Here is a 25,107-nt window from a genome sequence, read left to right as displayed (position 1 = left end):
AGTATCAATAAGAGCTGCTGATATATCAATATATTTTTTCTTCTTAAACTATTTTCAAACATTTTATTATAGCTTATATTCTTTTTACTTCCTTAAAATAAGAAATGATGTACTTATTTTCTACAAAGATCACACATTTATGATCAGTATGTCCCTACAATTACTGAACAAAAAGATGTCCTGTTAAGTTAAAAGGCCAAGATTTCCCTCTCATTTATTTCTGAAATTCAACAGTTTGAGTATCTGCTTATAAAATGATATAATGAAAACATTTCATCTTTCAGATTAAGCCCATCTCTCCTACTTCTCAAGATCTTTTTCTGATTACCCCAGTGTATTTTCCAGCCCTCCTGGCTTCCTGTCATTTGCAAATATGATGAGTGAGCATGCTCTCCACTATCCAAATCACTAATAAGAACATGAAATGAGAGAGGATTAAATCATAAGACCAAAGACCCCACCAATAGCTTAGCTCTATTCTTATTTTTTAATGTGATACTTAAGAAAATTCTAGCTACATGAAATAGCATACAGAAGTGGGTAGGGAGAGGCACCTGGGTGGCTCAGCAGTTGAGCATCTGCCTTTGGCTCAGGTCATGATCCTGGGGTCCTGGGATCGAGTCCCTCATCAGGCTCCCCCAGGGGAGCCTGCTTCTCCCTCTGCCTGTGTCTCTGCCTCTCCCTCTCTGTCTTCTCATGAATAAATAAATAAAATCTTTAATTAAAAAAAAAAACAGGGATCCCTGGGTGGCACAGCGGTTTAGCGCCTGCCTTTGGCCCAGGGCACGATCCTGGAGACCCGGGATCAAATCCCACGTAGGGCTCCCGGTGCATGGAGCCTGCTTCTCTCTCTGCCTATGTCTCTGCCTCTCTCTCTCTCTCTCTCTCTCTCTGTGACTATCATAAATAAATAAAAATTTAAAAAAATAATAATAAAATAAAAAAAATAAAAAAAAAAACAAGTGGGAAGGGGATGTCACCAGATTAGCATAGTTTGGGTATAGTAGTTAGTTATAAATCTGCCTACATGTTATTAATTGTAGCCCATATTACTCTATTTTGTTCAGAGGACAATGAGTGATTACAACAGCATGCACCTACTGATTCATTACAGTCTTTATTTTACCATCAATGCCAAGCTGCCAAACAATCTGGTCTACAAACCTACAGACCTTCCTTCTCTCATTTGAAATTGGAAGGGTCCTTGCCTATCTTCATTCTTGCCATAACTATAGCTCTTAAAGTTCTTCAGGGATCTCCTTTGTAAATAATCTTGGTACCCTGAAATGAATTCAAGTTTCTTCACTCTGAAGAATTACATTTAAGTATTCCCTTAAGATCTTTTTATCCACCTTAGAATTTAGTATCCTACCAACAATCATTCCAGCCACATCTACCTGAAAGTCATTCTTCTTGATGGGAAAAACAGATAAAGCTACCTCTATTCTGGAGCAGAAGGAAAAAGACAGGGTTCTGGAGCACATCCCAGGGCATGAGGCTGTTTTTTTTCCTTCTTCTCCTTGGTTTATCAAGAACTCTGAGCAGCTCATAAACAAATCTAACTTCTTACAAATCCCCAGGAAGGCCATATTTAACCATAAACTCTACTAGCATCGTTCTTTTTCTTCTTTTAATTTCCACTGCACATATCACTTGTACCATAGTGAGCAATTCGTTGACACAACCTATGCTTATTTTTCCAGTCCTGTTTCATCTGACTTTGATCAGTCATGTCTACCAATGATAAAGTTACATTTAAACAAGTTAGTAAAATGAAATTGTGCTAAAATACACACTTCATACATCCTATGTGTAGCTAAACACCACAATTTTATCTAAAATAATGAGACTACAACATTTTTCTTGCTTTTTTCTACTTTCCTTATAAAAATATTAACACAATTATGTCACAAGTTAGCCAGATGCTTTATAAATATAATTTTATTTATTTAAACTACTATAGTAATCTGGTGAAATAAGTATCACCATGAAGTCATTTGATGGTGAGAAAACTAAAACAAAATGATAAATCATTTGACTCAGGTCATAAAACTGAAAAATGGTAGAGTTGAGATTTGAATCCAAGTCTATATGTGTGTGTATATATATACATATTTAAATATAAAATTTAAATATTTAATGTTTTATATTTAAGTATATACAGTCTATATATATCTCTCTAAAGATTATGTTTATTCCCCCAGCTTTATCATACTTCATCTCATGTATTTTATTAAATTAAAATTCTTAAAAAATAATATAATTTCTGTAAGCAGATATTAATTAACATAGCAAAAGCTTACCTTCCCCATGCTGCTTGCCTCTGAAGACAACTCCAAGGACTTACTTCCATAGCAAAACTCACAGTGTCACTGTAACCTAATGTTGACTTTTTAAACCTGTAATTTAAGGACATACATGCATATGAAAGAAGAAAATTTTAGGTTGGTTCATAAATCCAATGCTTGAAAAGAACATCAAATAAATAGGAATTAATAAATGCCAGTCTATGCACTGACAGAAGAGTTTTTGAAATTTCAAGATCTGCATAGGCTAAGATATATCTCATGAAATTTTAAATCTGTTCTTTTTACCCATATATTAGTTTCCATCTACTATTAAAGTTTACATATTTATAGAAATCATCTAATGCAATATTTGTGTTTCATTGATTTACATATTTAAATTCCCTAAAAACACTACCTACATTGTTCATGTCTAAATTATTCATTCTTGGAAGAACATTATTTTACACATCTGCACACAGCTTTATAACATATTTACATATAAGCTATTTTACTTAATACTCAGCCCCAAGAGATAGGCATTATTTCCCTGTTCTCTTTCCCACATTTTTTTCAAGTATCATTGTTATTTAAAGATCATAAATGACTTGCCCAAAGTTTTAAGAACATTTAACAATAACAAAAAGTGTTAGGATTAGAATATTAGTTTACTAGAATAGGTGATATTTATTTTTTAAATAGTCCACTGTGCTGTAGAAACATTTCATGAAACAGAAACAAAGAAACAAAAGAATATTATTTTATTGACTATTCATCAGCCCACCTATCAGCAAGAACACCAAAGGCACCATACCCTAAAATGAATTCCTAACAATTGAAGACTATTAGTCTATAACTGAAAGTAGTGCTGTGGTCTCCATTTCCCCCCCATGTCTTTCCTGAGTTTTTAATTTATATGGAAAGAAACCATTCCATTTCACTGACAGGGCTATACTTTAAAAGAAGTAAATATATCCAGACCAGATTTCAATCACAGGAAATATCTTTTTCCATATTTTCCATATTCATGATTTTAGACTTGTCTACATTACAGATTATAGGAAATAGGATTGTTAGTTGCAAAGCACAGTTTAAGACTATTTGATGCCGTAAATAAATACATAGCTTTAAAACAAATAAAATACACTTAACAAATCCTCATTTACCTCTGACACAGAAAGTGACTGCACCGTACCAAAATGTGCATACAGTGAACAGAAATAATTCCTATAAACACAAGGCTGATTGGTCCAAGCTGTGGGGAGGGAGGGGGGGGAAATGTAGAAGGTTAAATATTTAAGTTTAACAAAAATTAAGTTACCTTATAAGCAATGAGACAATGGACTACTCATTTGTGTGAATCAATTTGGTTGGACAAAATGATTAGTCAGTTGCATATAGGAAAATTCATAAACTTGATACTGAAAGAATTTCAACAATATACTTAAGACAAACACATATGATTCCATCTCATCAGTTTGCTTAGCCAAACCTATGAACATAGAGTATAGCTATGCAATATGGTAGGATAGAATACAACATCACATTTAACATCAGACAGCAAGTCTATGACTATCACTGTAATTTAGCTAGAGTACACAAAGGTAAGTCTTACTACTATATCTGCATTTTTTTATTGCCAGTGGAAGCCATGATTAATTAAATGCAACTATGAATCATTATCTGAATGACTAAAAAGCACTATACTAATTTGGAATTGTGCTTGTGTACTTACTATGTATAAGGAAGTAGGCCTAGGAAAAGATTATTATAAAAAGTGCTACATAGAGACACCTGGGTGGCTCAGTAGTTAAGCATCTGCCTTTGGCTCTGGTCGTGATTCCGAGGTCCTGGATCAAGTCCCACATCAGGCTCCCCACAGGGAGCCTACTTCTCCCTCTGCCTGTGTCTCTGTCTCTCTCTCTGTGTGTTTCTCATAAATAAATAAAATTTTTTTAAAAAGCGGTACATAAAAAATTTCAGGTATTCGTTTACTAAAACTAAAATAATGCCTGGGTTATTGAGACCCCAACAAAATATTGCCAAAATGTATTTTTATAACCAAAATGTTTAATTTCCCTAATTAATTTGGGTAGACAAGTTAAATGCAGAGAAAGATGATAGTTAAAACTGTTCTTAGAAAACTAGTAAGGTTTTAAACCTCTAAAAAATGATTAAATATAATTTTATTACTTCATAAGTAAATTCTCCCTTATCAAGATTCTTTGTAAAGACAATAATTAGTTCTAACAACACTTTGTACATTTGTTTTCAAAAGACATTGTTATTCCTTTTCTTAATGATTACGCTTTAAATCTGAACACCACATATTTTATTATGAATCTAAAAAACTGTAAAATTTCACCAATATAAATAATCTACTCTATAAACATATTTGTTGATATGACTACTTTGCCTACATCCCTGAAAATCCAAAAGAATAATAGGATATAACCACACTTGGAAAAATCAAATACTATTTTAGGATTTTTCTTTCAAATACTACAAAAAAGTAATTAAACAGAATGAAAAGAGTAATTAATTCTCATTTTTTGTTAAATATTACTATCATTGTTCACACAATCTTACTAGAACAATTTCATTGTCACCTGGTCAGGTTATACATGACTAGGCCAGAGGTTAGCCTGTAATTTTTGCTGTAATTAAGACTGATAACTGTAATTTAGCTAGAGTACACAAAGATAAGTCTTACCACTATGCCTGCATTTTTTATTGCCAGTGGAAGCCCTAAAAGGCCAGTTCCAATATTTCCTTTAAGAAGATGCATAAGAGTTTGCACAAATCTGAAAAGTAAAAGTTGTTAGATTTAAACATTATAGGAAAAAAGCTAATAAAATCATGTGATCATGGATTTAGCATTAAAAGAGAACTAAAAATCAATCTAGGCAAGGAATCAAATAACATTTCCACTCAACCAGAAGTTGAATAGGCCAGAAGTCAGATTTGGTTCAAGTGCTACCTTTGTCATTTAAAAAGCAGAATACAGAGGATTATTATAGAGATTAAATGAGATACTTAAAGGAAAGTATTTTTGTACATATTAAAGAAACACAGAAAAGGTAATTGTCTCTTAAGATTCTTTGCTATTACAACATTCAGAATTATTTTGAAGATTACATACAGCTAGGCTGATAAGACAGAGCAATTTATTGACACTGTCTATGTAATCATGGTACAAAACACATTTGATCTATGACTATCAACCTAACAGGAAGTTAATTAAAAGAAAAAGCGCACAAGTTTTAAAACAAGTGTATCATCGGGTAAGGTAAATACTAATTAGCATTTAGACATCGTGTACTCCCTAAGGAATTTCACCGAAGTTTCCAAGAGGCATTTGAAGAAAGTCTCTTGACAAAGAAAAAGTAAATTAAACTAGGAAGAATAACTCAAATTTTAAACGTATGAAACGAACATGCTTGCCTAAATTTTTTTTACTGTATATTATTCTTTTCTGATCAAACAAATGTAACATTGTTTAATGGCTAAGTTACTATTACAGTAAAAACTTATTCAACTCTATTAATGACGATAAAGTAACAAAAAACATCCTGCAAGTTTCCACTGCCTTTCCACTGCCGTGACTTTGTTTTACAACATTCACTCAGCATAAAGGAGCGTTAAATACCTCCCACCATCTAATTCCTAACCATTTCAGAAGCCTCTGCTCTTAAAATTTCTATTCCTTTCAATCAGATCTCCCTTCTTGCAAGGCCCCTAGCCTAGGATGTGTACCATCATTGCAGTAATTCCCACATGCTACCCTTATTTTAGATGTTTTTCTTCTTTTCCAAATAGACTATAAATACCTTGAGGGTAGGGACAATATCTTACTCATCTGCAGATCTTCTGTAGTATCTAGAAAAGTGTTTTACCTATAGAAGAGCACAAAACATATTCTAAATGAAAAGGAGACAGATAACTCATAACACTTACGAAATACCCTCTTGATCGTCAAGCTGGTAATGCTTCTGAACAGGAAGGAGCTCTTGCTCATGCTCTTCATCTGATGTCCCATCAAAATTCTGTTCATTTATTAAGGGCCTCATTACGTCCATATCTTCAAAAGGAAAAAACAAAGCACTTCACTATGATTTTTTTAACACTGAGTTAAAGCTGGTATAAATGAATTTTTTAATAGAAGGACATACCACTTGTACTTATCTTTACTATTTCCACCCTAAGGTAATTCACATTAATACTCTGAGTTTTTGTGTATTTAAAAAATAACTAAAAAAAAATAACTTGACATATTTGCTGGATATTTTGCTTGGCCTAAGCAATGCAAAGTACAAACCTTAAGTATGCAATGCAAAACTTTTCTGCTTTGTCTACATGAGGTTTATAGCAAATGATCAGAGTTATGATAAAAAATGTGAATAATCAAATGAATTTTTATCTCTTTTAGCTTCAAGCATACCACATACATAAATAGTAATCATTTTTTAAATACTTTAAGAAAATTATAAAGCTGTTATAATCTTTAAAATTTTAGTATCAAAATGTACTTTTTGAGAGAGAGATAGCATGTGCAAGTGGAAGTAGGGGGAGGGGCAGAGAGAGACGGAGAGAGAGAGAATCTTAAGTAGGCTCTATGCCCAGCGTGAAGCCCAACATGGCACTCCAACTCATGACCCTGAAATCACAAACTGGGCCAAAATCAAGAGTTGGATGCTTAACCTACTGAGCCATCTGGGCACCCCCCAAAATGTACTCATATCTAAAAATTTTTAGCAAGATTGATGATGACAACATTAGACATCACTGTATACCTTGTTCTATTAAAATTCACTCAATTCAAATTTATTGAGATGACAGATACATATTAGCAAGGTCTGAAGCATAGGATATTTTAAAGAAATGAAAGGTTGTTCCATTCAAATACATACAATAAACCTACAAAACAGACAACTGGGATAACTTAAACAGTTAGGAAGGACTGACTGACATATACTTTTTAAAAACTTTTTATTTTGGGATAATTTTAAATTTACGTTAAATTTGCAAGTATAGTACAAAAAAACTATGTATCCTTATAGACTTACCAAGTTTTAACATTTTGCCATATTTGCCTTTCCTCTCTCAAATGTGTATCACTTTTTCAAAACTATCTGAGAATGGGTTACATGTATCATATCACTTTACCCTATAGTCAGCATGTATTCTCTAAGAACAAGAAGAGACTCTTGAATATTTACATCACAGTCATCAAACTCAGTTTAATATTGATGCAATATGTTAATCTATGTTCCACATTCCAATTTCATCAATTGTATCAACAACGTTCTCTCAGCAATTGTTTTTGGCACAGGATCATGTATTGCATTTAATTGAGTTATTCTGGTTACCTTTGTCATTATGTCTTTTATGATGCCCTTAATCTTTCCTTTTTTCTTCCTTAATCTCTGACAATCTTGTTTGTCAGGTTTCTCAGATATTCTCTGGGGCACCTGGGTGGTTCAGTTGGTTAAGCATTCAACTCTTGATTTCGGCTCAAGTCACGATCTCAGGGCCATAAGATCCAGCCCTGCACTGGGTACCCCACTCAGCAGAGAATCTGCTTTGAGATTCTCTCTCTCTCCCTCTTCCTCAGCCCCTCTCTACCTCAAATGAAATAAATACATCTTTTTTAAAAATAGTATCCTTTGAATTCCACCTAATACCTATACAACAATTAATGTCTTATTCTACTTTTACCGTTCATTCATTCATTTTCCAGAAAACCACACTGCTTTTTCCCCCCAGAAATGCCTTTATTTTATTCTCTCTCTTTTTTTTAAAGATTTTATCTTTTCATGGGAGACACACAGAGAGAGGCAGAGACATAGGCAGAGAGAAAAGAAGGCTCTCTGTGGGGAGCCTGACACGGGACTTGATCCCAGGACCTTGGGATCATGACCTGAGCCAGAGGCAGAGGCTTAACCATTGGGCCAGCCAGGTGCCCCTATTCTCTCACTTTTTAGTTGTGTTCTTTCTATTTTGGCAATATATATGATGCTTTATCCACTGTTATTCCAACCATGTCTCCACCCATGTCTTAGACTTACACCTATAATTAGTATATTAAATGTTTGCTATCAGTCCTCTGCCAAAGTGTTCTCAGTCATCTCTTGGCTGGAGGAAGTTCATTCGCTTGAGGACCATGTACCATAATGACCTGTAGGACCTGATAAAATACAAATTGATGTACCTCACCCCGAAGCCTCTGATTCAGCAGTCCTGGGGTAGGCCTGAGAATATGCATTTCTAAGTCTCCACGTAATTCTGATGTTGCTGGTCTGGGAACCACACTTTAAGAACCACTGCTCTAGTAGATTCTTTAGGAAGGACTCATGGGGCACAGGATTCCTTAAGTTCTCACATGCTTTAAACTGTTTTTCTATAGCGTTGATATGAAGGACAGCTAGATAATAACACCTTTGACTCATACTCTCTATCCTTGAGTTTCTTGAAAATGCTGCTCCACTCTTGCCTTGCTTTATAAGCTACTCTTGAGAAGTTTGAGGGCAAACTAATTTTCTTAGCCATTACATATTTTGTCCTTTTTGCTTGAGATCCTGAGAAATTTCTCTTTGATTTTAAGATCTAATGGTTTTACTATTATCTTCGGTTTAAGCATTCTGAGTCAATTTTCCCAGGAACACAGTGGGCCTTTTTGATACGTAGATTTAGGTTTTCTCTTATTTCTGGAAATTATTCTTGGATTATAGCTTTGAATAGTTAGTTCAAATATTTTGTTTTTCTCCTTTAGAGATTCCAATTATATGTCAGATCTCCTCTGCCTGTCTTCCACTTCAGCCACTTTTTCTTTGACCCTTTTGATGTCTTTACCTTATTTAAATCTTCTTTGAAATTAAATGAGTCCACTAAATTTTTATTTCAATATGTTCTCCCTTGGACACTTTATATTTATTATAATTTATGATTTTTCCTACTGCTAGGCATTTCATGCACAATTTGAACGTAGTGCCTTCTTTTGGCATACTGAAGTTCCCTTTAAGTAACAGATGATGCTGACTTACTGGGTTACTGGGAAAACATTGGTATATCTTTGGTTTTCTTTCATTTCTGCAGGATATTCAATTCCCTATCCACCTCCCACCCCCTACCTTCCTTCTTTCTCTTAACCTCCAGGTATCATAGGGACATCTCAACTGCTCATTTTATCTCTTTTTCCTCCAGAAGCTAAGTTTTGCCAAGGCTGTTGTGCTTCTATACCTCCTAATCCCCCCTCCTCTTTTCCAGAGATTCTAAAGGCTCTTCTTTTTTTTTTTTTTTTTTTTTAATTTTTATTTATTTGTGATAGTCACACAGAGAGCGAGGCAGAGACACAGGCAGAGGGAGAAGCAGGCTCCATGCACCGGGAGCCCAATGTGGGATTCGATCCCGGGTCTCCAGGATCGCGCCCTGGGCCAAAGGCAGGCGCCAAACCGCTGCGCCACCCAGGGATCCCCTAAAGGCTCTTCTTTAGAGAGGTCTTGCACTCTGAAATTTACTGTTTATTCTTCTGCTTATAGATAATTTGAGGTTTGTGGTATCTTGGTCTCCTACAAATGATAAAAGAATATCTTCAGTTTACTTGTGCTCCTTTTTTAAATCAACAGGTTTTTGGGTGAGGACATGTGGAGAGATTAGGATTTAGGTAGCTTCCACTGTCCCAGTGCTAACTGGAACTCATGACAACAATTTTTTATAAAAGTAAATTTGTGCTTTAAGATATTAAAAAATACTTCAGCTTTATAATACATAATTTTGTAATCAGGAAGTATGATTAGCTTTGTGCTTCTTTTTCAAGATTGTTTTGGGTGTTTGGGGTCTTTTTAAATTAAAACAGTATGATATTGGCATAAAAAGAGATACAGAGACCAATGAAATAGAATAGAGAGCCCAGAAATCAATCTATGTATATATGAGCAACTTATCTTTGACAATGGTGCCAGGAATACACAATTGGGAAAAGTCTCTTCAACAAATAGTCCTAGGAAAACTGAATGTCCACATGCACAAGAATGAAAGTTTATCTCATACCATACACAAAAATCAACTCTAAATGTATTAAAGACTTAAATATTTGAAAAAGCTTCAGACATTGGTTTTGGCAATGATTTATTTCATGGATATGACACCAAAGCACAGGCAACAAAAGCAAAACTAGGCAAGGGACTACACCAACTAAAAAGCTTCTGCACAACAAAAGAAACAATCACCATAGTGAAAAGCCAACCTACAGAATGGGAGAGAATATTTGCAAACTATATATTTGATAAAGGATTAGTTTCCAAAATATGTAAGAAACTCCTACAACTCAAGAACAAAAAAACCTAGTAATCCAGTTAATAAATTGGCTAAAGATTTGAACACACACTTCTCCAAAAAGGTATACAAATGGCCAAGTTTATGAAAAGCTGTTCAATGTCACTAATCATGAGGGAAATGCAAATTAAAACCACAATAAAATAACACTCCATACCTGTTAGGGTGGCCATTATCAAAAAAAACAAAAGGCAACAAGTATTGGTGAGGATGTGGCAAAACTGGAACCTGTATACAATTGGTGGGAATGAAAAATGTTAGAGCTGTGAAGGAAAAGTTTGGAGATTCCTCAAAAAATTAAAAACAGAAGTACCATATGACCCCACAGTCTCACTTCTAAGTATTTACCCAAAAGTACTGAAATCAGGAACTTAAAGAGATGTTAGTAATCCCATGCTCATTTTAGTGCTATTCACAAATAGCCAGCTTGTGTAAACAGCAAGCACTGACAGATAAATGGATAAAACAGGATATATACACACAGTGGAATATCACTTAGCCTTAAAAAAAGAAATTCTGCAATATGCAACATGGATGAACCTTGAAGACATTAGGCTAATGAAATAGGCTAGCCACAGAAGTTCAAATACCACATGATTCCACCTATACGAGGAATCTAAAATGATCAAACTCACAGAAGCAAAGACTAGAATGGTGGTTGCCAGCGCGGAGGGAAAACAGGGAGCCACTAATCAACATGTATGAAATTTTAGTTATGCAAGATGAGTAAGTTCTAGAGATCTGACACACAACACTGTACCTATGGATGACAATACTGTATTGCACACTTAATATCTGTTAAGGGGATAGATCTCATGACAAGTGCTCACTACAATTTAAAAAGCAAGATATTGGAAAAAAGCATGAATATGGTCTATTTTTAAGTCATTTAAATATTCTTTCTCTAGGGGTAGCTGGGTGGCTCAGTTGGTTAAGCATCTGACTCTTGATTTTGGCTCTGATCATGAGCTCAGGGACGTGGGACTGAGCTTCATATCAGACTCTGTGCTCAGTGGTAAGTCTACTTGAGATTCTCTATCTTCCTCTCCTTCTGCCCCTCCTCCCACTCACTCATGCGCTCTCTCTCTAAATAAATCTTTTAAAAATATATTCTTTCTCTAATAATGTTACTAGTATGTGTAGAGTAAAATCTAGTGACTTATCAAAAGTTCCAAATGCCTAGAGTCTAAATTAATGAGGGTTTTCTATAACTCAAATTCCCTAACTTTGCCTTTGGGTAGTTTTTCTAACCCTTTGATCTTTACGGTATTCTCCACAGACTATTTTGTAGGATTTCCTAGTTTCTTTTTCTTCAGTATCAAAAGTGGCTCACCCTAAACCTGTGCACAGTGAATATTAAGTGTTTCTCAGTATTAGAGAGCTAATACTGGGATATCTACTAAATTACATTTATTCTGGTACCTATTACTATCATAAATTATGTTCATCTCTTGTTTGAACAGATTCTACATCCTTTTCTGTTATACTCTATACAAAGAAAATTGATACTTTATTTTATAGTATAGTATAGTATTAGTTTGCTAGGGCTGCCTTAACAAGGTCCAACAACGTGGGTGGCTCAAACGATAGAAGTTATTATCTAACAGTTCTGGAGGCTAAAGTCCGAAATAAAGATGTTGTCATGCCTGGTCCCTTCTGAGGGCTAGGAAAGAAGGATCTGTTCCTTGGCTTATCGATGGCTGTCTTCAAGTTCATAGGGTATTCTCCCTGTGTGAGTCTGTCTTCATTCTCTCTTATTATAAGGACACCAGTTTTACTGGATTAGCGGCCCACCCTACCCCGTCTGGCCTTTTCTTAACTGATTATATCTACAATGACCCTATTGCCAAGTAAGGTCACATAGGGACCAAAGGTTAGGACTTCAATTGATGAATTTAATCGATAACAATCATCATTATTCGTTATGTCACCTTTAAGCAGAAACGTGTTAATATTTTCATTCCAAAATTTATTCCATTGCCCTTGTTGACTCTTGAGTTCACCTGCATTTTTCTATTCATTCAGCTATTCAAATTGTCAATTATTTGAACTCTCTAATTTCTTTCTGCCAGAGGAGGTACAGAATGTTTTGTGCATTACTAAGTACAGTATTTAGGTTCTCCATAATGATAGTTATCACTACCAATATTTCAAAAACTGAACAATCTATTATTTGAAGCATATCTCCCAAGAGATCACAGCAGCAATGGAAAGTCAAAAAAAAAAGTTTTCTCACAACTTAAAAAAATTTGAACTCTAAAGGATAAGTTTACTGTTAATGGCATAATCAGATAATTTATTTTAAAAATCTTTTAGTTAAACCTGAATATCTAGAAGTGTCAAAGTGATCTATAAGTATTAATTCTACTAGTTCTATAATTCACAGAATCAAGTTTTTAAGATGGGTTTACAAGGTGCACTCAAATTCCCAACTAAAAGTTATCTGGGATCTAAGTTACTCAACAAATTTACACTGAGTAAACAGTGTGATATCTCATGGTTTAAACTTTTCCCTAGTTCTTAAATTCATTATTTCTCAATTTTATGTGGTCTAGGAAACATTAAATATGATGTACTGTGAAAAAATAACTTCATATATTTCTTTGGTCAAAATCCATTTGTCTCACCCCGCACTATTAAACCCTGATAAAAATTTAATAATTCTAGGAAGCTTCGTGAACTCTAACAGTGAGATTAAAGGGCTAATTTTTTTTAAAGTTGAAACTATTTGAAATAAAAATTATTCTTAACAACGTTAGAAACTTAAGAAGTACACATTTATGAATGGTTTCGAATCAGCCATTGAAGCAATGTGACACAGGGATCCCTGGGTGGCGCAGCGGTTTAGCGCCTGCCTTTGGCCCGGGGTGCGATCCTGGAGACCTGGGATCGAATCCCACGTCAGGCTCCCGGTGTATGGAGCCTGCTTCTCCCTCTGCCTGTGTCTCTGCCTCTCTCGCTCTCTCTGTGTGTGACTATCATAAATAAATAAAAATTAAAAAAAAAAAAAAAAAAGAAGCAATGTGACACATTATTAGCTAAATTCTAAGCTCATGCTTAAATGTATTTTTTAAAACTGCACTTAAAAAAATAACTAAGACTTTCTCTGTGGTTTAGCCTATATTATTTAGGTAACATTACATACTAAGAAATATGTATTTGTTAAATAAGTAAACTGAGAGTAGGTGAAGAAATCAGGTTTTAGGGCTGATTATATATAACTTAGCTTGAAGGATACAAGATAGTTATTGAATCTAAAGAAAACATTTGAAGACACCTAACTACAAATATCTAAAAAACTGATACATATCCAAGAAGTTGCATCTTTAAATGGTAAGAGCCCACTGAAGCCTGGATTTCTGAGGATGAGATTTATCAGTAAACAGAGTCAACCAGTCGTTTATAACTTTTCGAAGCTCCAGTTAATACTTTTTTTTAATGATTTTATTTATTTATTCATGAGAATACACAGAGAGGAGAGAGAGAGAGAGGCAGAGACACAGGCAGAGGGAGAAACAGGCTCCATGCAGGGAGCCTGACGTGGGACTCGATCCAGGGTCTCCAGGATCAGGCACTGGGCTGAAGGCAGCGCTAAACCACTGAGCCATCCAGGCTGCCCTCCAGTTAATACTTAAATATAAAATGAGAAATTACGTTTTTGTTCTAAAGTCAGTCATGTAGTCAAGGAAATATTGTAATATTATTTTCTTATATTTAACTAATTTTTCAGGAGAGTTCTTAGCATTGGCATCAGCCATGAGAATGAGTAGGACGTTCCACGCTTGAGAACATGCACCTCCTTGGTTATGTTTAGTTATTTAATGCATGTGTATATGGCAGATTAGCTGTAAAGCTTGAAAGGATTTTCTCAACTGTGCTAAAGAATCTGGACTTGATCTTCTAAGCTGTGAAAAGCCAGAGAGAGAATTAAGGTTGAAATGATCAGTTCTGCATTTGAATCTATCCCCTCGGCAGCAGCGTTAAGGATCAATTGGAAAAGTAGTGGCATTAGAGTCAGAGAGACCAATTAGAACACAGTCCAGGCAAGAAACTGGTGAAAGCTTAAATTAACTTTGTTGCAGAGAAAAGAATGGCTATATAGAGGACAGAAACAGTGAGACTCATTGACCAATGAGATGTGGAAGGTAAAGGAGCAGAGGATGCTTCCTAAGTGACTGTCTTGGAGAAAGGAGACACAGGGAGACAGCAGGGTGTGGTCCAGAGTCCTTGATCACAAACTTAAAAGCCTGGGAGAGTATCCCAATCCTACCAGTACTAGGTCTGGGAATCTAAGCTAGTCTTGTGACTTCAGTTCTGACATAGGGAATGAGTTCTATTCCCCTAGTGGCCTTTTTTCTCTTTCTCCTGGCCTTTACATATGCTGTTCCCTCCTGAATCATACTCTACTCACCCATTCCATCCTTCCCCTGCAACCCTATCTACTACCTGCTCATCCATCAAGTCTCCCTTAGATACCACTTCTTCCCAGTTGCTTCCTTTACCCCAAGTTTGGCTTGTCTGCCTCCGGGGTGTTCCCACAGCACCCTACAATCCTCCTGCAATACACTGTATGGTAATGGGCCATTCTATTTGTCTGCATTCTCCATGAAGTGACAGCAGTGATATCCAACTCATCTGCCAGCATAGCCTCAATATTCGGAACATGGTAGATGCTCAACAAATGAACAAATAAATATGTAAAAGAGATAGCAGAATGTTAAGGAGGAAATGTAAATTTAATTTTTAAGTCATGTAACCTGAAATTATACCCTGAATAAGCAGTTAGAAACAGGGTCTGGAAGTAAGGAGAAAATTTGGGGCTAAATATAAAGATTTGAGAATTACATCAGAATGTAAGTAATTAATAATTGGGATCAAAAGGTAGGATGTGAGGTCACTCAGAGCCGAAGACAGAATAATGGGGATCCACTAACATTTTAAATTCACGTAAAAAGTTGGTGAAAGAAACCGAAAAGGAATGATCAAAGCCTCCTGAGTTTGGTACAACAGATATCTAAAATTGGAAACAAAAGATTAAAGTTGTCAAGAACTACAAGTCCTTCCTGGTGAGCAGTTCCTGGCTTAGGTTCAAGGATGCACCACTGACCGTGTTTTTCCCTGGGCTATTTCACACTGTTGTGTCACTGGTTCCTCTGTGACCTCATCTCCTACTAATCTTCCCACTGTTTACTCTGAGTGTTCACTCCCACTCAGAGAGATGGAGGCAGTGAGAAAATTAGTGTTCATCTTCTCTCCTCTCTCCTGCAACCATTCCCTTGCAGGAAACCAGAGAGATGTGTACGTGGATGCAGTTAGTAGGATGTTCTGGACTGATGCTTGTGTACTCCTAAAATTCCTGCATTAAACCCCTAGCCTAAACAAACAAACAAACAAACAATGCCTAGCCTCCAATGGGATAGTGCTGGGAGGTAGTAGGGCCTCTGGCATACAATGAGGTTTAGATAAAGTTGTGAGGGCAGACCCCTATGATGGGATTAGTGCCCTTATTAGGAGAGGACACTCTTTACCATGTGAGGACACAGCAAGAAGATGGCCATCTATAAACCAGAGAGGGCTCTCACCAGGAAGTGAATCAGCTGGCACTGGTTCTCGGACTTCCCCACTGTTAGAACCATGAGAAATACATGTTTGTGGTTTAAGTCAGCCAACTTAAGGTATTTTGTTATAAAAGCCTGAGCTGAGTAAGACACAGGAGTTGTGTTTCTTTGCACAATAAATTCTGATGGCCTGCCTTTGGATCTACTAGAGGAGAGACTGGCAAGTGCTAAGACAGCTTTGTGCACAGCAGCCCTACAGGCAGAGCACATGGCAGGAGCTATGCAGATGCCCGAGTCTCCCATGGATTTCTCAAGTGCCTCTGTTAATAGACTGTTATGAAAAAAAAACAAAACAAAAAGAAAACAAATACAAAACAAAAAAAAAATAGACTGTTATGGCCTCTCACCAACATTTATCAACAGGAGACCCCATCACGAAAGGCCTTCTGATTGAATGTACTCGTACAAGAGGTTGCAATCTTTTTTCATTCAGTTTCACAAATATAACACCCAATATGTGTCAGGAATTGTTAGATACTGGGAATAAAGCAATTACTAAAACTAAAAAAAATTATTGCCCTCATGGAGGTTGAATTCTAGTAAAGGAAAAACATAATAAGTAAGATAGAGAGTATGCTATTGGTAAATGCTAAGAAGGAAAATAGGGATTGCAGGGGACAGCCTGTAGTTTTAGTTAGCACAAAATTAGGCCCATTGAGAAAGAAGGATTTTAAAGAAGACCTGAAGGAGGAGAGTGGTGAATAACGTGGCTATCTGGGGGAACAGCAATGAGGCAGCAGGAACAGCAAAGGCGAAGACAAAGACTGAGGATGTAGATAGCCTGGTGTACTTCAGTCTGAAGGAGGCCAGAGTAACCAGAGAGGAGAGATGAAGGAGGAGGTAGTAGGAGAGATTGAAAGTAACAGAGGACAGATGGTATACAGCTCTGCAGACCATTCTGAGTGATATGAGACCCACCTACAACACTGTTGAACAACAGAAATGTAACGTGAGCCACAAATATAACTTGAATTTTTCTAATAGTTACAATTTTTTTAAAAAAAGAAAAGCAACAGGTAAAACTAATTTAGTATCTTCTGCAACTCAATATATGCAAAATATTATCATTTCAAAATGCAATCAACATAAAAAATTAACAAAGTACTTTACATTCTATTTTTCATACTAAGTCTTAGAAATCCAGTGTGTATTTTACACTTACAGCATATTTTCATTTGGACAAACCACATTTCCAAAGCACATATGGCTAAAGACAACAAAGCAATAGAGGGCTTTCTGCAGAGGAGTGATTATGATCTGATTCCTATTTTAACCAGGATTACTGTGGGCCTACCTTCTCAAGTGTAAAATGAGAGTAGTGACTTCTACCTAATAAGAGTGTTATGATAACGGAATGAGATAACATTTAGGAAGCACAGAGCCTAGTCCTTGGCATGGAAGTCATCAATAAATACTAGTTTTCTAGTATTTATAGTACTTATTTTATAGTTTATAAAATAGTATTATATTATATAGTATTTATAGTACTTATATTTATAGTATTTATACTAGTATACAATTTTTTAGCATTTATTATCTTCTCATTTCTCATTCTGCCCCTTTCTACACAATGATTATTGTTTATTTATTTTTTATTTGAGACAGAGAGAGCAACAGCGAGCAGGCACAGGGTAGGCGGTGGGGGAGGGGCAGAGGGAGAGAGAATCTCAAGCAGAATGCACTCAGTGCAGAGCCTGCTGATGGGCTCAATCCCACCACCCTGAGATCGCCACCTGAGCCAAAACCAAGAGTCAGATGCTTAACCAACAGAGCCTATCCAGGCACCCCACAATGACATACTAGAAGCAAATTATGCTGCATAGGATTCTAAATATAAATCATTGACAAGAAATTAGTTAATTTACTACCAACAATGAATAATTCTAAGCATTTATGAGCTACAAACTGTGCTATAATACTGAGTAGGCAAAATGTGTTATGCCAGCCAGGAGGAAATGGAGACTAGATGGAGAGACACCCAAAAACCTAACATGGTAAAAGCTTTAACAAAGTTAAGAAGGTAGGGAATAAAATCAGAACACTGATGTAACATAATTAAAAGTTACACTACTAAGCAATGGATATCAAACTACCTAAACACAGTTATTTGTTTACAAATGGAAAGATTATAGATGAATAAGAAACACTGGCTTCGTTCAGTATTATACACCATGCATGATATACCGATACATACACATTATTGGTAAATAAAACTATAACATTCTTAAACTAGGCAATACTTGTATCATCTCTTATCCTGCCCAGACAATTGTCTCAACCTCAATCTCCCAACCTAAAATCAACCTAAATTTCTCGTTGTAGTTAGAATGAAAGAAAATCACATTAATTTAGCAATAGGTCTTGAAATCTTAAAAACATTTATTTTTTCACCTCATAATTCCACTTCTGACAAGTTAGTATGTAGAAAAAAAGGGATTTCTGCACAAAGATGTTGACTAAAACATTATTTATGTTGAAAATTTGGAAACAACCTAAATGCGCAACAATCAGGAAATTGCTAAATTAACTACTGGACCTCCACTTTATAAAACATGCTGACGTTAAATTATAGTTTTGAAGTCTTGAGTAAAACAAGGAAAAGTGTATCATGCTGAGTGTGAAAAAGCTGGATAATCAAAGTATGAATTCAATGATGTTTTAAAAAGTTAATTTAAAATGCAAGCAAGGAAATACATCATAAATGGGAATAAGGGGCACCTGGGTGGCTCAGCTGGTTAAGTGCCTAATTCTTGATTTCAGTTCAGGTTATGATCTCAGGGTGGTGAGAGTAAGCCCTGAGTCCAACTCCACGCTTGGTGCAGAGCCTTCTTGAGATTCTCTCCCTCTCCTTCTGCTCCTCCTCCTGCTTGCTCATTCTCTCTCTCTCTAAAACAAATATATATTTTTAAAATGGGAATAAGTTAACAAAGATAGGGTTGTGCAATGGGATCTTAAATACCTTTTACTGTCTTTCTCTGGAAAATGCAAAAAAGAAAAAGAAACTAATAAGCTTGCATTACTTTTATAATAGCAAAGTAAAGGAAATCACTTATATTTTGACAATGGACAAACTAAAACTAAGTAAAAATAATTTCTTTTTTTGATATAACATAATGTAGCTGTCTAAATCTACAAATGATTATGTAAGATGGAAACAGTAACTATCTTATTCATTTACTCATTTCTGAAGTGGTAAAGATATGCACAACAAGAAACCTTCCAGAGGTCTGTACTGCCTATGAAATGAAGTGTAGATCTTAAGTTATACACATGGCTATTTATATAGTTTAAGGAAACCTGTATCTTTACATCTCTATTGGTGCCTTTTTCATAGACATCCAATTTTTAAAAGTCTTCTTAAAGCTAAATAATATTTGGTCATTTTAGAAAATCAGAATATATATAACTAAGCAACATTTTTGAAATTAAAATTACCTCACCACCCAAAAATAGACACTGGTGATACTTTAGAGTATATACAATACACTCACTCCTGTGTGAGTTCAGTCCCAGGGCTTTAAATACTACCTACATGCCGATGGCTTCCAAATTTCTATCTCTAGAACAGGCCTCTTGCTAACTCTGGAAATAAATCTAATTGCCTACTCAACATCTCTTTGAGTATCCTCACAACGTGGCAGCTGGCTTCTCCCAAAGTGAGTTATCAAAAAAAGAGAGAGCAAGGCACAGTATCTTTTAGGATCTGGCTTCGAAGTCACCCACCATCACTTCCACCATACTCTATCCATTAGAAGCAAGTTATCAAATCCAATCCACACTCCAAAGGAAGAAAATCGAGCTCTTCTTCTTGAAGAGACAAGCATCAAAAACATCTGTAGACATTCTATAAAACCACCATAACATCCAAATTGATGGCAACTTCATCCTTCTAGATACTCAGGTCCTTGGAGACATCTTTGTTTCCTGGTTTACTCTCAACCCTTATCCATTCTGTTAGGAAATCATACTGGTTCAACTTTCAAGTATATCCAGAGTCTAACTACTTCTCTCCACTCACATTGCTACAACCATACTCCTGTGAGGAACATGTACGTCTCTTTTCTGCATTTCAGAAATACCTTCTGCTTCTACTTCTGCCCCTTGCAGTCTATTCTTCACACAGCAGCCCATGTAATCCTTTTAGAAAGTAAGTCAGATCATGTCACTTCTGTGTTGAATCCCTAACTGGCTCCCCATTCTCCCAGAATAAAAGCCAAAGCTTTACATGACCTCCAAGATCTTCTATGACCTGGCCTCATTGCAACCTTGATCATTCTGCTTCAGCCACCTTAGCCTCCTTGCCATTTGTCTTTAATCTAGGCTGTTCTTTCTACCTGGAATGGTCTTTCGCCAGATATCCACTTCACTAAATCTCTTGTGTCTTCCAAGTCTTTACACAAATCTCTTCAATATGATCCATCCTGACCATTTTATAAAATACTATAACTGTCCAGCCCCCACCCTGACTTCTGATTTCTCTTACTCTGCTGGTTTTTTTCCATAGCATTTTTTGCTTAACATGCTATCTAAATAACAGATTGCTGTCTTTCCTGTTTACTGTCTGCCTCCTCTTACAAGCCCCACAAGAACAGGAGTCTTGATCTGTGTTGTTCACAGATGTATTCCAAGGTGCCTAAAACAGTGTCTGGCACACAGGAGAAGCTTAATGTTTATGTGTTGAATGAACAGACATAACTTTTAAAAAATAATTTGGAATCTTTTTTCAGTTAATAAAAATGTATATGGCAAACATCTTCCCATACGACTTTGAATGGCTATGAAGTACAAGACTATACGGCTATATCACAATTCACCTAAACAATCTCTTTTAACTGGATGTTCAGTTGCCAGATTTTTCTCAACTACAAATAACATGGTGAACACCTCTTGAGATAAGTATTTGTCACATAACTCATTTCCTTGGGAAATCTTCCACAAGTAAAATTGATGGGTGAAAGGATATGTGCATTTTTAAGAATAAGTACATTATATTGCTCTTACCAGCAACACATAAGAATGCACAGCTCCCCACATCCTAAGATGTGTTATTAGGGAATTCGAAACAGTCAGATACACCTGACTTCATTTCTGGGTTCTGCCATTAATTAACTTAGAATTACTGAGTCTATAAAATGAGGATAATAATAATAATCTACCTTACCCAATCGTTTTAAGGATTAAAGGAAACAATGCATAAGTAAAGCAATTAGCGCGCTGCTTGACACACAGTAAACAAATAATTAAATGCCAGGTTTATTTCTACCATTATTACGACTTGAGAGAAACTACCTGCAAGGTGCCCTGCCCATCATTAGAGGAACGCCAACATATTAGTCACTATAATGAAGTGCTGCTTTAAAGCTCAACTTAAAAAATTTCATTTAATCTTTCAGCATCGAATTAAAAATATTCCTGAATATAATGCGTATAGCGGGCGGGGCGAGCGACCCGCAATGACATTACTACCCCGATCCCATCCTTGCTTTTGTTTTCCTGTCGACAGCACGAAGCCCTAGACGACGTTTTGCGTTCCCCGTCCCCGGGAGACCAGAAAGCGGAGGAAGCAGGAAGACAAAGTTCGCGCGTGAGGCAGCCGCAGGTCCGTCTCGCCGGGTCCGCAGTCCCGGGTGGGTCGGGGCCGGGGTCGGGTCGGCTCGGGGTCGGGCTCCGGCGGGGATGCACGGGACCCGGGGGGCCGCGGCGTGCGGCGAGCCCTGCGGAGGACGCGGTGGGCGGCGGGGAGGGGCGGTGGGCGCGGGCGCGGCGGGGCGGGGCGGGGCGGGGCGGGGCGCGGCTCCCTCCCTCCCGCCGTGGACCCCGCGCACCCCGCCCGGCACGCGCGCACGCGCCCCCGCCGCCGCCCTCCGTAGGCCCCGCGCCCGCGCCCGCGCCCCCGCCCCCGCCCCCGCCCGGCTCGGCCCCGTCCCGGCACGGCTGCTCCGCTGGGCCTTCCATTCAAAGCCGTGCCCGCCCCGCCACCCCGAGGCCCCCGCCAGGACGCGGCGGGCACCGCGACAGCCCCGCGCCCACCCCCCCCCCGGGCCCGGCCGCCGATGCGCCCGCCTCCCCCGCCTCCCCCGCCTCGGCCGCGGCGCCGAGCCCGAGCCCGAGCCCGAGCCCGAGCCCGCCCCCGACCCGCCGCACCCCGCGGCCCAGTCCCCGCGCGGCGGCCGCACCCACCGAGCTCCTCGCGCCCCGCCGCCTCGGCCGCCGCCGGCGCCGCCGCTTCCATCCCTCGGGGGTCTCCAGGACGCCGCCGCCCCGAGCGCGCTCCCCCGCCGCTGCGTGGCCCGCGACAGGCGGAGGCCTCCCGGCCGCGCGGGACCCACGCCCAGCGCCGCCCCGCCCCCGCCCCCGCCCGGCACCCCACCCGCGCGCTCCGGAGCATGCGCAGTGCCGCGGCCCGCGCCGCCTCGCCGCCGGGGCTGGCGTTCCCCTGGGGCTCGCGGGGCGCTGGGGCGGGGGCGGCGGCGCCGGGACGAGACCCGGGAGGACCCGCGGGCCCGCGGAAGAGGGCGGGATAACCGCGGACCAGGGGCGTTGCAGATCCCCGGGGTAGGTAGGGGCTGAGAGTCCGGCGGGGCCCCAGGCCCGCAGCTCCCCCGGAGGACTTTAAAGGCCACACGAGCTGCAATTTGCGGCGGCGTCTGCTTGCAAGACCTCAGCCCTCGGCGGGGCTCCGGGAGAATGCGGAGGAGGGTCGTCCCTGACCGTGTTGGAGTTCGGACTCCTTGGTTACGCTGGCCACCTTCCTCGGCCGCTTCCTGGGATACAGGATGCACTCGAGTTCAGGATTTAATATAATCAAATAGCTTCACTTCAAGGATTTTTCAGTGCTCTCCAAAGATACTGGATATTGACCTCAGGGCTGAAAGAAAATTAAGGTTAAGGATAATTATACTGATGTGGTGTCAAATATTCTTATGCACTATACATAATTCTGATGAAAATCCTGTGAGATAATTCTTTTTTTTTTTTTTAAGATTTTATTTACTTTTTCATGAGAGACACACAGAGAGAGGCAGAGATACAGGCAGAGGGAAAAGCAGGCCCCCCGATGTAGGACTCAATCCCTGGGCCCTAGGATCACGCCCTGAGCGGAAGGCAGATGCTCAACCACTCAGCCACCCAGGCGTCCCCTGTGAGATAATTCTAATATTTATATCCATTTTACAGGTAAGGGAACTAAGGCACACAAAGCTAAGTAACTTGCCCAAGGACATTGAACTAATAAATGGCAAAGATGGAATTCTATCTGCAGCCAGAGCTAGGGCTCTCAACCAATATACAAAGCTGACCTCTTCAGTGTGTACCAATTAAGATTTGATGAATCAATAAATGAAGCAAGCTTTGGGGTTGAAAGGAAAATATTTTATTTTTGAAAATGCTTTCATTTATTTTTCATTTCATAGTGCTTTGAAGTCGGGACACTAGACAACACTTTTTCTATTGGTCTGTTCCATTGCAGTGGGGTCTTTTTAGGAAAGTCTTTTTTTTTTTTTTTTTTTTTTGAGGAGGGGGTCTCATTTCTAGGACCAGTGATAAAACTACATGATGATGATATTAAATATTTAAAATTCTGAGATTAAAAAGGTCACAGTTACATATTATCTACATTTTTCTTCCTGTTGCATCTTTTGTAGCTTTTACTAGTGATAATGATAATTTGCTAAAACCATTTGTTTTCCCTCACATCAACCCCGATCACTCACACACATACACATGCCAATCCCAAAGAAAGATTTGATTTGAAATGTCCCTGAGAAGTAACAAAGATGTAGGGGAGATAGAGAAGAATTCTATTCTAGATCATAGCTAAAGGGATATTCCCTAATCTGCATTTCTGGAATACTGGGTTAGAGATGAGTGGGAAAGCAAACAGGCATCAGACAGGTAATTGTCCATGAAACCACACATTGTAATGAGAATACTTGGGACACTGTTGTAACAGAGCATTATTATTTGAGTGCTAAAAGGGATCAAAAGCCATTGTCCTCTAATCTCAGCATCAGGAAAGCGGATCTGGTAGTGTGGAGGGGAAAAAAAAAAGCCTGACCTATAATACAGGCCCGGGCTTCTTTGGAGAAGCCTGAGCCACCACAGGCAGCTAGACTCAGTGTCTTTGCACAGTGATACGAAGACAAGCCAAATGATAGGGATAATCATAAGATTCAAGAAAATTATGGTTTTGGGGGCACCTAAGTGGTTGAGCGGCTGCCTTTGGCTCAGGTCGTGATCCCAGGGCCCTGGGATGGAAGTCCTGCATCAGGCTCCCCGCAGGGAGCCTGCTTCTCCCTCTGCCTATGTCTCTGCCTCTCTCTGTGTGTCTCTCATGAGTAAATAAATAAAATCTTTTTTTAAAAAAAATTGATTTTCATATACCACTACTTGAGAAGATACTTACTGTCACTTCTGCTCCAGATATTATAAATTGGAAGGGGTTATGGGGAAAAGCTGTATCAGAATAGAAACATAAAGAATGTAACCATTTGAATGGCAACTCTGGAGATTCCTTTCTTTCTTTTCCTCACTTTAACTTCCTGGATTATATCCCAATTATTTCCTCCTGTTCATATCTCTATTATAAATCTTCTCCCCTTGTATTATAATTACTTGAGTCTCTCGCTATACTGTGAACCCCTGTAGGACAGAAACCATATCTCTGTTTGTATCTTTGTTTCAGTAGGCCCTGGCAGAGTGCCCTGCATGTTCTACTCACTCAAGAATAGATGTTGAAAGTTGTTGACTATTGCTTCACAGGTACATAAAAGAAAATATTTAGAAATATTTAATGTATCCAAACACATTTATGGAACACTTTCCATGTGCCAGGGACTATGCTAGATGCAGGGGCTATGGTAGCACACAAT

At 38.4% G+C, this 25,107-nt stretch overlaps 1 protein-coding gene across 1 annotated transcript in view; it reads right to left on the bottom strand.

Annotated features, from left to right (window-relative positions):
* The window catches only part of SLC36A4 (solute carrier family 36 member 4), a 63,330-nt gene extending 40,755 nt beyond the window's left edge, over positions 1-22,575 (bottom strand). The window contains exons 1-5 of the mRNA XM_025419327.3: positions 22,418-22,575; positions 6,243-6,366; positions 4,999-5,089; positions 3,452-3,540; positions 2,304-2,399 (exon numbers count right to left, since the gene is read on the bottom strand). Coding sequence (XP_025275112.1) covers positions 2,304-2,399; positions 3,452-3,540; positions 4,999-5,089; positions 6,243-6,366; positions 22,418-22,469 — 452 coding nt within the window. The 5' untranslated portion in view covers positions 22,470-22,575. The remainder of the gene's footprint in view (positions 1-2,303; positions 2,400-3,451; positions 3,541-4,998; positions 5,090-6,242; positions 6,367-22,417) is intronic.
* Between the last annotated feature and the right edge of the window lie 2,532 nt (positions 22,576-25,107).

This window comes from Canis lupus, chromosome 21, assembly GCF_003254725.2.
Source record: "Canis lupus dingo isolate Sandy chromosome 21, ASM325472v2, whole genome shotgun sequence".
Taxonomy (NCBI): domain Eukaryota; kingdom Metazoa; phylum Chordata; class Mammalia; order Carnivora; family Canidae; genus Canis; species Canis lupus.
This window is presented reverse-complemented; position numbering and strand designations above follow the sequence as displayed.